This window comes from Anolis carolinensis, chromosome 3, assembly GCF_035594765.1.
Source record: "Anolis carolinensis isolate JA03-04 chromosome 3, rAnoCar3.1.pri, whole genome shotgun sequence".
Lineage (NCBI taxonomy): Eukaryota > Metazoa > Chordata > Lepidosauria > Squamata > Dactyloidae > Anolis > Anolis carolinensis.
In genome coordinates, this window is record NC_085843.1 from 87,469,811 (window position 1) to 87,483,282 (window position 13,472).

At 37.3% G+C, this 13,472-nt stretch overlaps 1 protein-coding gene across 8 annotated transcripts in view; it reads left to right on the forward strand.

Moving 5' to 3' along the window:
* Positions 1-13,472, forward strand: part of cfap47 (cilia and flagella associated protein 47) — a 411,656-nt gene that overhangs the window by 260,313 nt on the left and 137,871 nt on the right. Inside the window, exon 52 of one of the 8 annotated variants that reach the window (XM_062977175.1) lies at positions 81-1,990. The exons of the other annotated variants lie outside the window; for them this stretch is intronic. Within the exon in view, the coding sequence (XP_062833245.1) occupies positions 81-176 (96 nt within the window). The 3' untranslated portion in view covers positions 177-1,990. Of the gene's footprint in view, positions 1-80; positions 1,991-13,472 lie in introns of those variants that run through there. 8 annotated transcript variants of the gene reach the window in all.

Here is a 13,472-nt window from a genome sequence, read left to right on the forward strand (position 1 = left end):
GAGACATGATAGCCATTTACAAATATGTGAAGGGAAGTCATAGGGAGGAGGGAGCAAGCTTGTTTTCTGCTGCCCTGCAGACTAGGATGCGGAACAATGGCTTCAAACTACAGGAAAGGAGATTCCACCTGAACATCAGGAAGAATTTCCTCACTGTGAGAGCTGTTCGGCAGTGAAACTCTCTCCCCCGGACTGTGGTGGAGGCTCCTTCTTTGGAGGCTTTTCAGCAGAGGCTGGATGGCTGTAGTGAACCTTACCTATTAGGCCGGGAATGATGCCTGAGCAACAGTGAGTGAGGCAGGCCTCCATTTTGTAGAGAAATGCCAGGCAGCCATCGTGAGTGTGGTTAGAAAGAGGGAGGAGCTTAGAGAGAGAATCCTAAGATTGGCCAGAGCAGATGGGAGGAGCCAAGTCTTAGAGTGCAGAAAAAAAAACTCTGAGGCAATTCGGTTTTGGAGTTTGGAGGGTGTGTGTGTGAGAGAACTGAGAGCTGTGAAACTGACAGGCTAGGTCAGGCAGTTTGGATCTCTTGGGGAAGATAACTCAAGGGATTGACTCTCACTACTGGGCTGGTAAATAGAAGGACTCTAGGTTAGAGTTAGTTAACAACCCAGGGGAACTCGTGACTATTCTTAGCAAATAGAGCGAGGGTTTTGTGACCAATAGATAGATTGGTTGGTTGGAACTGTTTGAAACTAAGTGAAGTAATCTGAAACATACAACTAAGCTAAGCTGAAGAACTTCTGTAACCGTTTACGCTTATGTACCTCTCTGAAGTAATCATTTGCCTGTTTTAAGAAAATAAATTTTTATTCTATTTTCAACTTTCAAAAGCCTCCACAGTGTATCTTTCCATCAAGAAGCCTTTATAAAAGTTCCAGCAATACAACAATAAAATACCACAGAAAAACCTCATAGTGAACATCAGTTTGGGAGCCAGGGGTGGAAACAGTGTGGGCAGGGAATGGGAGAAGCTTGCCTCAGACACATTTAACAACAAAAATCCTAAAAACATTTTAGGTTGGTGGCAGCTACCATTTTAAAAGAAAATCTAAAATCAAACGGTATACCCTCGCCTCTCACATACGTGTCATAATCGGTGGCAGCCCCGTGATATATTTGGTGTCTGCGCAATCTGTTATATTTGGTGTCTTCCCCGCTCGTTTGTTATAATTGGTGGCAGCGGTGGGATAAAAAGATTCCCCCCTGCCTGAAGGAGTCTCCGCTCATTCTTTATAATGGCCCTCTGTCGGGGGTGCTTAGAATGTGATTTCCTGCTTCTTGGCAGGGGGTTGGACTGGATGGCCCATGAGGTCTCTTTCAACTCTACTATTCTATGATTCTATGATTCTATTGTGTATAAAATTAGCTTTAAACTGTGTGTATAAGAAAAAATAAATTAACTTCATGTTTAGACTTGAGTCCCATCTCCAAGATATTTCATTATGTTTATAGAAGTATTCATTTTAAAAAAAAATCAAAATAGCGAATGTTTTACCTCACAACCTCTGAGGATGCCTGCCATCGATGTGGGTGAAATGTCAGGAGATAATGCTCCTGGAACATGGCCATACAGCCTGGAAAACTCACAACAACCCTGTGATTCCGGCCATGAAAGCCTTTGACAACACATGGAACTTTTTGTTGCCAATAATTTTGGACAAAAGGTACTCAGCTTGCAAGTACTGAATGTGCTTATTATTCTGCCCTTCTCTAAAGCATGCAACTCAAGGGCACTTAAAAGACACATCAAAAGAAAGTGCTGTTAAAAGCCCAGTAAGAAGAAACAATTAAATAAGCAATCTTATTAAAAACACTGATTTGAAACAGCTTAAGATACATTCAAACATAGCAACAAAGATAACAATATAGAACACACAGATTCTTCTAGCACTACCATTTGCAACCAAATGTGTCTCTAAATGAAAATAAAATGCCTCCCAGTATAAACAGAAAAGAGAACAGGCCACTGGGGTCAACTATGTCATGTGCTTAAATATTACATAGATGTATTTTGTACAATACCTGTGTTTTTGTGTATGCGTTATCCTTCTTTTTAAAGCCCCTTTATCAGAATGGATTCATTTTACTGACTTTTTGGTAAAACAGAGGACATTTTATATTATACCATAAAGATATGATAGAGGCTTGGACACAGAAGTTTCACATTAAATTATGTCTTCTTATTAGAGAAGCTTTTATTATTTCTTTATGAAAAGAGTGGGGTAACTGATAAGGGGAAAAACTGTTAATGAAAATGAGGTCAAATGAAATCCAGCTTTAGCTCGATTTACAGTAGAGCCTATAGTATCCAGACTTGGGAAACCTCAGGTTGTAAAATCAGTAAGCCTGCAAAATGAACTCAGGGATTTTTTTTAAAAAAGCTCTACAGTTGGTATGTTTTTAAAGAGCTGTCTTTATTTGTTCTTTCCTGGAAGTGCAACATTTTAATTTAGTGAGAAAAAAAAACAGATTTCTATCTAGTTTCACCAAACAAGCGAATTGTTTGTTAGATTGTTTCTTTGTAAGTATTTCTGATTAGAGTTTCATTCCATCAGGCTTATGCCATTAGTGCATTATGAAAATATTCTCTGTTTAGATGGGCAGCCACCTCTGCAATGATTTTTTTTTTAATGTAAGTTATTTCACTCTCTTTGGTTTTCTGGGAAAATAATATAGCTATTCAGGAAGAAATGGCAAAACAAAAATACCCATTTTCCATATGCAGTTTTGAAAATGTTATTTAGGAAAGTATGCCATTTTTGAATTACGTTGTTAAAGTATTAATGGTCAAAGAGTTCATTGATGCATGAAAAAAGCAAACAAAATCTCTGTTTGTTAGGAGACTGTTTAAATGTGTTTAACTTTAGAAAACAAGGAATGCAAATTTTAGTTAGGGTAATTTTCATTTAATTCTCATACATACAAATAGACATGCAATGCAGGAGGCTACATATACCTTGTGAAATATAGGGATATCAACACTAATGAATTTCTAATGTATTTCCTTAGGACACCATTATAGATTATTTTGTTAATCAAAATTACTTACAGATTACTTTCTGGTCCTTAAAGCAATATAGTTTTAAAAAGCGATGTAACAAAATTACCACATGAAAAAGCAAAGTGAAAACAAAATGAAATATTATTTGAAATGGACCACTACTTTGCTGTTCATCTAATATGTAGTAAGCATGGAGCCTCCATTACCTTTTTAGGCACATAGCTCCATAGTTTGGGATCTTGCTCCAGAGAAGCCCTGGTTTGTGTATATAGAATCATAAATAATAGAGTTGGAAGAGACCACATGGGCCATCTAGTCCAACCCCCTGCCATGCAGGAAAAGCACAATCAAAGCACCCCTGACAGATAGCCATCTAGTCTGTGTTTAAAAACTTCCAAGGAAGGAGCTTCCACCACACTCTGAGGCAGACAGTTCCATGTTGAACAGCTTGTACGGTCAGGAAATTCTTCCTAATGTTGAGGTGGAATCTCCTTTCCTGTAATTTAAACCCATTGGTCTGAGTCCTAGTTTCCAGAGCAGCAGAAAATAAGTCTACGCCAGGGATCCCCAAACTTTTTAAACAGGGGGCCAGTTCATGGTTCCTCAGATCGTTGGAGGGCCAGACTATAGGTTTTTTTTTTAAAAAAAACAACAACCTATGAACAAATTCCTATGCACACTGCACATACCTTATTTTGAAGTAAAAACAAAACAAAACGGGAACAAATACAGCTTCAATGTTACTAATAATCATAATCATAATTTTAGTATGTTTTTAAGATTTTTTAAAAAAAAGATGTTTTAAAAATGTTTTTAAATTGTTGATTTTAGCCGATTCTTGTAAGCCGCTCTGAGCCCTAGGGGAGTGGCGGCATATAAGTTTGAAAAATAAATAAATAAATAAATAAAATAATAAAAATAATAAAGAGGGTTAGAAGAGACCCCTTGGCCATTTAGTCCAACCCCCTTCCACCTTTGTGCACGAAAAGCGCAAGCAAAGCACCCCGACAGATGGCCCCCCAGCCTCAATGTAAATAACAACAACAACAACAACAACAACAACAACAACAACAACACATCACACAGTCCTAAACACTTGGGAAGTGTTTGACTTGTGATTTTGTGATACGAAATCCAGCATATACATCTCGTTTGCTGTGTTATACTGTGTCTTTGTGTCAATAATAATAATAATAATAATAATAATAATAATAATAATAATAATAATAATAATAATAAATAATAAAGAGGGTTGGAAGAGACTCCTTGGACCATTTAGTCCAACCCCCTTTTGCCTTTGTGCACCAAAAGCACTAGCAAAGCACCCCTTAATAATTAATTATTAATTAAATAATAATTAAAATACCATTATAAACAAGCAAAGCTTTGGAAGGAGCACACCAGGTGAGGGGGGAGGTGGGAAAGGCCTTTCCCTCCTCCCTTGAGCCGCACGTGCCTTCCTCAACGGAGGAGGAGGGAGCCGCCGCCGCTGGGGCCGGATAAATGGCTTCGAGGGGCCATATGTGGCCCCCGGGCCTTAGTTTGGAGACCCCTGGTCTACGCCTTCTTCTTTATGACACCCTTTCACATATTTATACATGGCTATCATGTCTCTACTCAACGTTCTCTTCTGCAGTCTAAACATACCCAGTTCTCTAAGATGCTCCTCATAGGGCATGGTCTCCAGACCTTTGATCATTTTAGTTGCCTTCCTCTAGACAACTTCTAGCTTGTCAATCTCTTTTAAACTGTGGTGCCAAGAAATGGACACAGTATTTCAGGTGAGGTCTAACCAAAGCTGAATACAAAGGCACCATGACTTCCTTTGATCTAAACACTATACTTCTTTTGATGCAGCCCAAAATCCCATTGGCTTTTTTAGCTGCTGCATCGCACTGTTGGTTCATGTTCAACTTGCTGCCCACAAAGACTCCAAAATCTTTCTCACATGGACTGTTGTCAAGCCAGGCATCACCCATTTTGTATCTTTGCATTTCATTTTTTCTGCCTAAGTGTAGTATCTTATTTGTATTGGTTGGCAACCTTTGCTTGATGGGGTTATACTCCCCCTAAAGAAACAGGTTGGCAGTTTGGGTCTCCTCCTGGACTCGGTGCTGACACTTGAAGCCCAGGTATCGGTGGTGGCCAGGAGGGCATTTGCACAATTAAAGCTTGTGCGCCAACTGCGACCGTATCTCAAGAAACCTGACTTGGTCATGGTGGTCCACACCTTAGTCACCTCTAGGTTGGATTACTGCAACACACTATACGTGGGGCTGCCCTTGAAGACGGTCTGGAAACTTCAACTGCTCCAATGGTCGTCAGCCAGGTGCTTAACAGGAGCAAATTATAGGGAGCGGACAACCCTTCTACTGAAACAGCTCCAGTGGCTGCCAGGCCCAATTCTAGGTGCTGGTCATTACCTATAAAGCCCTAAATGGTTCGGGTCCGGCTTATCTTTGTGATTACATCTCTTACTACAAATCTGCAAGAACCTTGAGATCTGCCGGGGAGGCCCTCCTCTCACTCCCGCTGCCATCTCAAACACAGCTGGTAGGGACTAGGGAAAGGGCCTTCTTCTCGGCGGTCTCCCGGCTCTGGAACTCCCTGCTGAGGGAAATTAGATCATCCCCAACCCTGGCCACATTTCGAAAAGGATTAAAAACCTGGCTATTTCAGTGTGCATTTGACTGAGTAGGCATATTTGATGTTTTCCCTCCCCAATGTTCCCACCTACTCCCTACTACTGCACTTTATTGGCCCAGCTCCAAAACTGGAATGATTGCACATATATATAATTTATTGCCTAACCCCACTGAATTCCTTAACAGTGCCTTGTTTACTGTTATCATGTTTTATTCTTTATATGCTGTTTTATATGTTTGTTTTAGGCACCTTGTTTTGAATGTATTTGACATTGTATTTTATGATGTACCCGGCTTTGTCCCCATGTGAGCTGCCCCGAGTCCCTTCGGGGAGATGGGGCGGGATACAAAAATAAAGTATTATTATTATTATTATTATTATTATTATTATTATTATTATTATTATTATTATTTGTCCTTGTTGAAATTCATTTTGTTAGTTTTGGCCCAGCTCTCTAATCTGGTAGTCATTTTGAGTTCTGATATAATTTATTTCAAGATGAAGAACACTTCTAGAATTGTCTTGAAAGCACAATTCAGCTTGAAAAGAAACCATAAAATTTGCATCTGTCTTGTCACTTTTGCCCACTGCCCTCTAAGTTTGGTGGCAGTGACAGGGGAAAAGGCATGTTCCTGTTGTAAAAGTTTCCCAACCCCTATTCTAAGATCTTTTACAACAGATAGTTTCGTGGATAAATTATTTGGAATGGCAAAATGATAAAATCAGCCAAGATCTTAAGTACTTCTGGAGAAACAATAGCCTTTGTTACTCCATTGGTTGGCCTTCATCTGTTTTTATAACAGATAAGCATCCAAGAAAAATATGATAGGGGTCATTTATCTACAATTCTCATGATGAAGAAAATGAAATTCAACTGATCATTGAGTATTTTTAAAATGTTTGTTTTATTGGGAGTAACTTTATCATACAATATTCTGATAGCTTATTTTGAAACTGACTTTGGAAGACTTAAAACAAAACAAAACAACAAAACAACAACAACAACAACAACAAAACTTTATTTATACCCCACCACCATCTCCCATAGAGACTTGGGGTGGCTTACAAAATACCACACAAAGATGCCATACATAAAATAAAATACATCTACATGAGAACAGTAATAACATTACATAAACCTGGTATATAAATTTGATAAAAACAATCTGTATTAAAATAGAATCATTTAAAAGATCCATGTAATCAATATAGAAGGTTCTAAATGATTGGCAATCAGTTCAGATTACTGTCTAAACATTATCAAATGCTTACTGAACTTTAATGAAAAATCAGATGTTTCGATTCTTAAGTTTTTTGCTTGGGTGCCCCTTGTACTTCTTAATATCACCTCATATGTACATGGTGGTGCAGGGACAATAATCTGGTTTTTAACATCAATAAGACCAAGGAGCTCATAGTAGACTATAGAAAGAACAGACCAGAAATTCAGCTATTGGTCATAAATGGAGACCAAGTGGAGCAGGTGGCCAGTTTTATGTTCTTAAGTGTCACTGTTAAGGAGGATCTGATCTGGGACATCCATACGGCAGTGTTGGTTAAGAGGGCCCAATAGAGATGTACTACCTGAGACTTCTAAGGAACCAACAACTGAATGAAAAACTGCTGCTGACTTTCTACCGCTATACTATAGAAAGTGTCCTAATCTACTGCATCTGCACATGGTTAAGAACTTTATAGGTCCTGCAGTCTCAAGAAAGCTCAGAGCATTTTTGGAGATCTATCTCACCTGGCTTTTTTTTTTTTAAATTATTGCTATCTGGCAGACAGTATAGAGTGACAAAGACAAGGACTAACAGACTGAGAGATAGCTTTTATCCTTGAGCTGTGGCTATGTTGAACTCCATGGTTTCTCATTGATGTGGCATTGGAGGCTGTGTTGTTGTTGGGGTGTCGAGGTTTGGGTGTGTTGTTTTTGTGATATGCGCTGGGGAAGGCATATAATTTTGTTTTGCAATAGCGCAATGACAATAAATTGATTCTATTCTATATAATCAAGATTAAACAGCATTGAACTGGATTATATGAGTCTAAACTGTCATATAATCCAGTTCAATGCAGTTAATTGCGTTCTGAAACCGCATTATGTGCCAGTGCAGTTGGGGCCACAGACATCTGATTCTTCACACACTGAATATTCCTAATGCTATTCCAAGTATGTAAATAAACACAGAAGGTTAGTTTTGACAAGCAGCAGAAATAGTTCAATAAAACCCATTTCAGCTGTTTTGAAACAAACAGTGAAATCCAACAACTGATTTGCTCCATAAGATGTTGAAATGTTGTTTTACTGGTGCAAATATGCAGTAACTCTCTTTCAGTGATTGAAATTGCCCTGGGCTTATGTGTCTTTTGGAGAACTAAATTAAATGCATCGTAAGGTCTAAAACTGGATGGGAAATGACACCATGAAAAAAAAAAAAGATTGGGCAGGACATCATTTTGTTTGCCTGTGTTTGCATTCTTAAAATGAATCTACAGTTTAGATATTCAGCAAATTTTTATAATTGGAAACAGGTTTTATGTATCATTTTTCAAAAAGTCACTTGGCACTTTACCACGTTTCTGTACATTAGTTAGAAGTTAATTACTGAAGCATTGTAAAGTGTCTTTGTAATATATGCAGGTGCCTTCACAATGCTGAGCAGAGAAAGAATTTTGGGGAAAAGGAAAGAGTGTTTTAGAGTGTTAGAGTCTCTATCTAAATATGTTGGTCTATTTAAATGGTTTTTCTGTTTTAAATTGTTTTAACACAACTTCAAGCAGAAAAAGTTGGGTCTAAATCTAGTTTTATTTTGAAAATTTCTTGTAGCACACCACTTAGCCTTAAAAGTTCTGCCACGTTTTCTTTTTCTTCTCCCCTCTTCCTTCCTTCTTTTTCTAGAGGACATGAGTGCAGTCTTTCTAAGTCTCCAACCTTGAACTGAATCAAAACAGCACAATAACTTGAAGCCCAGTGAGAGCATATCTACTTCATTTTTCTCACTGTTGGGAACAAATGTCTCCAGAATAGAAAGATATGCCATAGATTTTGTGACAATACCACTCCACTCTTTTATGCAATCTGGCAGATCGGGTTGTTTAGAGAAACTGAGAACTAAAGCTATTGGGACTAACTTTTTTAAAAAAGTCTCATTAGTCTATTTCCTTTCATCTTTGAAAAAGCATGTTTCTACAGCTATAGGATCTAAGTGTATCAGCTAACGTATTGAGCTTTGCTGGAGGAATAGATTGATGGTTATTCCAGGTAGAGATTAAGGTCCGTTCTGCTAGGTCCTGCTTTGGCTACCTTTAGCATAGCTGATCCTCTATTAAAAATCCGTTGGATATTATTTGGGCTTCATCGACTTAGTCTATCCATCAATGAAAGTTTTCTTCAACCGAAGCAGTATTTGGAAGGTCCATGCTTCAGACAGTAGTGATATCTTGAGGGAGATGAAGCACAACTTTTTCACCCAGAAGTAAACACTTCGATAAGTTCCAGTTAAAATGTCCCTTTTCCAGAAACTGCAGGAAAGTGGAACAATGTTACCTTGCATGAAAGTTCCTTTTCTACAAGAATAGCTAGGGCATTCTACTTTCCTGGTAGAGTTGTTTTTTTTTTTTTCGTGTCAGGAGCAACCGAAGTTGCTTCTGGAGTGAGAGAATTGGCCGTCTGCAAGGACGTTGCCCAGGGGACGCCCGGATGTTTTGATGTTTTACCATCCTTGTGGGAGGCTTCTCTCATGTCCCCGCATGGAGCTGGAGCTGATAGAGGGAGCTCATCCGCACTCTCCCCAGGTGGGATTCGAACCTGGCAACTTTCAGGTCAGCAACCCAACCTTCCAGTCACTTAGTCCACTACGCCATCTGGGGGCTCCTGAGTTAGGGTTGCTGTTGTTGTAGTTGTTGCTGCTACACAGGCTCAATTTTGTGGATGCTGTTCTTGGTGCAAACAGGGACATGTGTAATTGAATCCAGAGCAGTATCTCAATCTTTCTATTCCTTTACTGGTGGGAAAGCCTAGTTCTCTAATTAGGGTGGAGGAAAGATTGAGTAAAAGCCCCCGTCTCTCCTTTATTTCACATCAACACTGTGGAGTAAGTCAGGCTCAAAGAGATCTATTCCAAGCTCACCAGGGGAGTTCCATGGCTGATTGAGAACTTAATCTTGGATTTCCTTATTAACAATTTAGCACACTAACCACACATCACATTGAGTTACACATGTTAATTTGTTGTACCTTTTCCTTAATATACGTATGTTTCTGTGCATTTTTAATTGAAGAGATATCATGCTATTTGGAGAAGTATAACAATTCAAGGATTATTGTTTGTTAGCTCATTTATACATTTGGGAAGTGCAATTAAGCTAGACTTTAATAAAATGTGAACTTAATATATTTCTTTCTTATGCCAAACCATTGGTTGTCACGTGATTATACACTCAAAAGATGTAAGAACTTCTTTCACAGAGGGTTGCTGTGAGTTTTCCGGGCTGTATGGCCATATTCAAGAAATATTCTCTCCCAGTTCTTTCTTAGACTTTTCCACTAAACAAAAACATGATTTCTTGGCATTTTTTTTTTACCGGACCTCTTTTGGGGCAGTGACAAAGTAGCAGAGACAGCCTTAAAGACTTGTGTAACATACACATTTATATATTTATCAGCTAAAATATCCAAATACTCTTATAGTTCTTGGCATCATCTATCAAAATATAATAAATGTATATTACTTTGCAAACTGTGAATGTCTTTTAAAATCAAAGCTGTGAATAAACATTTTATTTTACAGATCTAATAGGGCTGATGGGAAGAGTGAAACTATGTAAAACAAAACAAGCACAGTATCACAGAAAGGTAAAACTTAGAAGGGATCCAAAGGGCCATGTAGTGCAGCCTTCTATTTTTGCAGAAAACTATAATCAAAGCATCCTTGACAGATGGGCATCCAATGTCTGGCTTAAAATTTCCTACAAAGAGGAATCCACCACCTGAGGTATGTTGTTCCACTGCAGAACAGCCACTTACCGCCAGGAGGTACTTTAATTAGAAACTCATTTTGTTAGTTAAATCAGTTAGTATAGTTCTTGCCCTTTGAGTCATCATCTTGCATATCTTTTTTGATTACCCTTCAGTTATTTCAAAATGATTCAGTCTTTTCTTTTCCAGGGTTTTGTATGGAGTCTATGGGATATCACTGAGGTTTCCTTAAATTTACTTGAAATCAGGTTTTTTTTAAAGTCCAGCTAAGCTCTCTTTTCCATTTATGCAATGAATCCCAAGAAGAGATGTTCACTTTCGTTTCCATTACATTTATTTGCTTGACTAGTTCTTGCCCAGCAGGGAACCTCAACTTGAAGATAAATTGATCTCCTTCTCATCTTCCACCTTCTGGAAAAAGGCATTGATAGCAAGGCAGTTGAAAAAAATGTTAGATGTCACAGTCTTGACATAATTTGTTTGTAAAGAGATATTGAGGTAGCCGAAGTCTACTACTTTTACATCTCTCCCTTTTTAAAATTTGTTCATTTCTTCCAGTAAAACAGCATCCACACCATCAGTTTGAAGGGTATATCAGGAGAATTAAAATACAGTTTTAATTCTGCAACATCTTTTGCATCAAATCTTTTCAGTTATTCCCTTTAGGAAATAGAAGATAGAAAAGAGTTCCAAATTTTGGGAAAATTAAATAGTTCAATTAAACATGCTAAATTGGTGCATTTACCAAGGGGCTGAGTACTTGCAGAAGATATTAGCAATTTGTGTAGACCACACTAGCTCTTTGAAGCAATCCTTTAGTTAATATATTCAAAATTTAGAGCTATTTAGAAATTATGTAATTGCTTCAAAATTTGAAGAAAATGTGAACCATATTTACTACTTTCCCAGACATATGGTTTGGAGCCAGTTATTTCTTACTTGGCTTATATAGTGACAGGAAGGGTAGGTTGCCTCACTATTGGCTGTTCTTTCATTAGCAGTTGAAGCCTTTTTTTAAATTCTAGCATGTTTTTGGAACCAATTTTACAAAAAAAAGGGTTTTAGTGTGCTGTACTACTTTTATTCTCAGAAATAAATGCAGTGTTTTAAATAGTTTTAAATCTTTTGACAGTTTAATAATATCTTAATCATACCTTTTTGTATGTTTTAGTGACATATGTTTTTACTCAGGTCCTGCATAAGAAGAAAGTTGGACTATAAATTAAATGAATAAAAATAAATAAAAATTAATTTTCTTTGTTTTGTAATAAGTTTTGGGAAAATTGTAGAAAATGGGTAAATTGAATAATTGGAAACTATTAAATCAGTAAGGATACACCTTAAATTTCTAAAATGGTTTTGTAAATTTCCTAGTTTTTTATAGTAATTTTACACAACTTTAGTCTAAGCTAGTGGGGTGAATTTGTAGATTATATGCTTTCATTATTTCATGTATTTCACACATAATGGTTTCTTTATGCACATTTTTGACAAAAGGTCCTTTTTTACACCTTGGAGAGAATTTTATTTCACCTATTGGAGATAAACTTTTGATCCATAATTAAAAGGAATAAGCAATAAATACATAAATGCAGGCCTAATGCAAATTCTTTATCAGGGACTCTAAAATAGTTACTTATCTCTAACAACTTCTACACTGGAGATTTTTCTGTGAAATATTACATAATTCACTCCTTTTAAAGGCAGCATTTGTACAATATTGTAATCAAAAAGGGGTTCCTCCTATGTTTTCCTTATTCTGCTTCCTCTCTAAATTTCAGAGTTGTAGCTGCTGTTGTTGTTTTTACCATTGTCGAATAACTGAATTGTTTCCCAAGTCATCGGTGACTCATTGTACAACTGTTTATAAGTTTATCTAAATTCTGGCTGATTATGATTTGTGTAGATTTATTTAGATAAGATCTGCTCTTCTCTCTTCTGTCACGTTAACCTTTGCCTACAGCTCTTACCTTTCCATCTATCTATCTATCTATCTATCTATCTATCTATCTATCTATCTATCTATTCTACTCTCTCACACAACTTGGGAAAGAGGCCATGTTTAGGAGTGTGGCGGGTACAGAACGTGTCTGGAGGGTATAAATTTTAGTCTCTTCCAGAAAATAGGATTCCTGTTCTAGCTGCAGATTAAAGCATAGGCACACGAGCAGGTTTCTCTAAGATATTTACAGTATTTTGCTGCTGTGCTTTGTTCAAAAACCTCCCATGTACAATGGCTAGTACAGTATCTCCTTAAACAGAAGAAGGGAAAGGAAGTGAGAAGGCAATTCGTACCATGAAAATCCAGCTGCTATGAACTCATCCAGCCTTTGAAGCACCCTAGGTTATGTAGCAAACGCAAACCATTTGAGGCTGAAATCCTGGTGTGGTATAACAATGGACAAAACTGGTAAAACTTCGATCTTGCCATCAAATTGCAGCTAAAACAATCTGTCAAATTATCTTAGAGAAACCTGCTAGGAAATAAAGTTAGAGGAATTTTCTTTAGGGGCAGGTAATTTTTATAAACATCTGAAATCTTCATAAATTGACTTCTTAAACCTGCCCCCTTAACCTTTCCTTTTGTCATGGAGTTAGCAGAAAATGCCCTGTAAAAGTTTTTTTTGTCCTGTTGTTAATCTTATTGACTTCTGATTTGAGAACATGGATTATGATACCTTTGCTAAATGTGTTTAAACATTAATCCAAAAATAATTTCTTAATCTATAAGAAAATATGTTTATATTATTTTGTTAATAAAACTGAATTTTTAAAGAAAAATAATGAGGTGTTCCTTAACTTACAATTTATGTTATTTTATGGGGCTTTGTTATGAAGCTC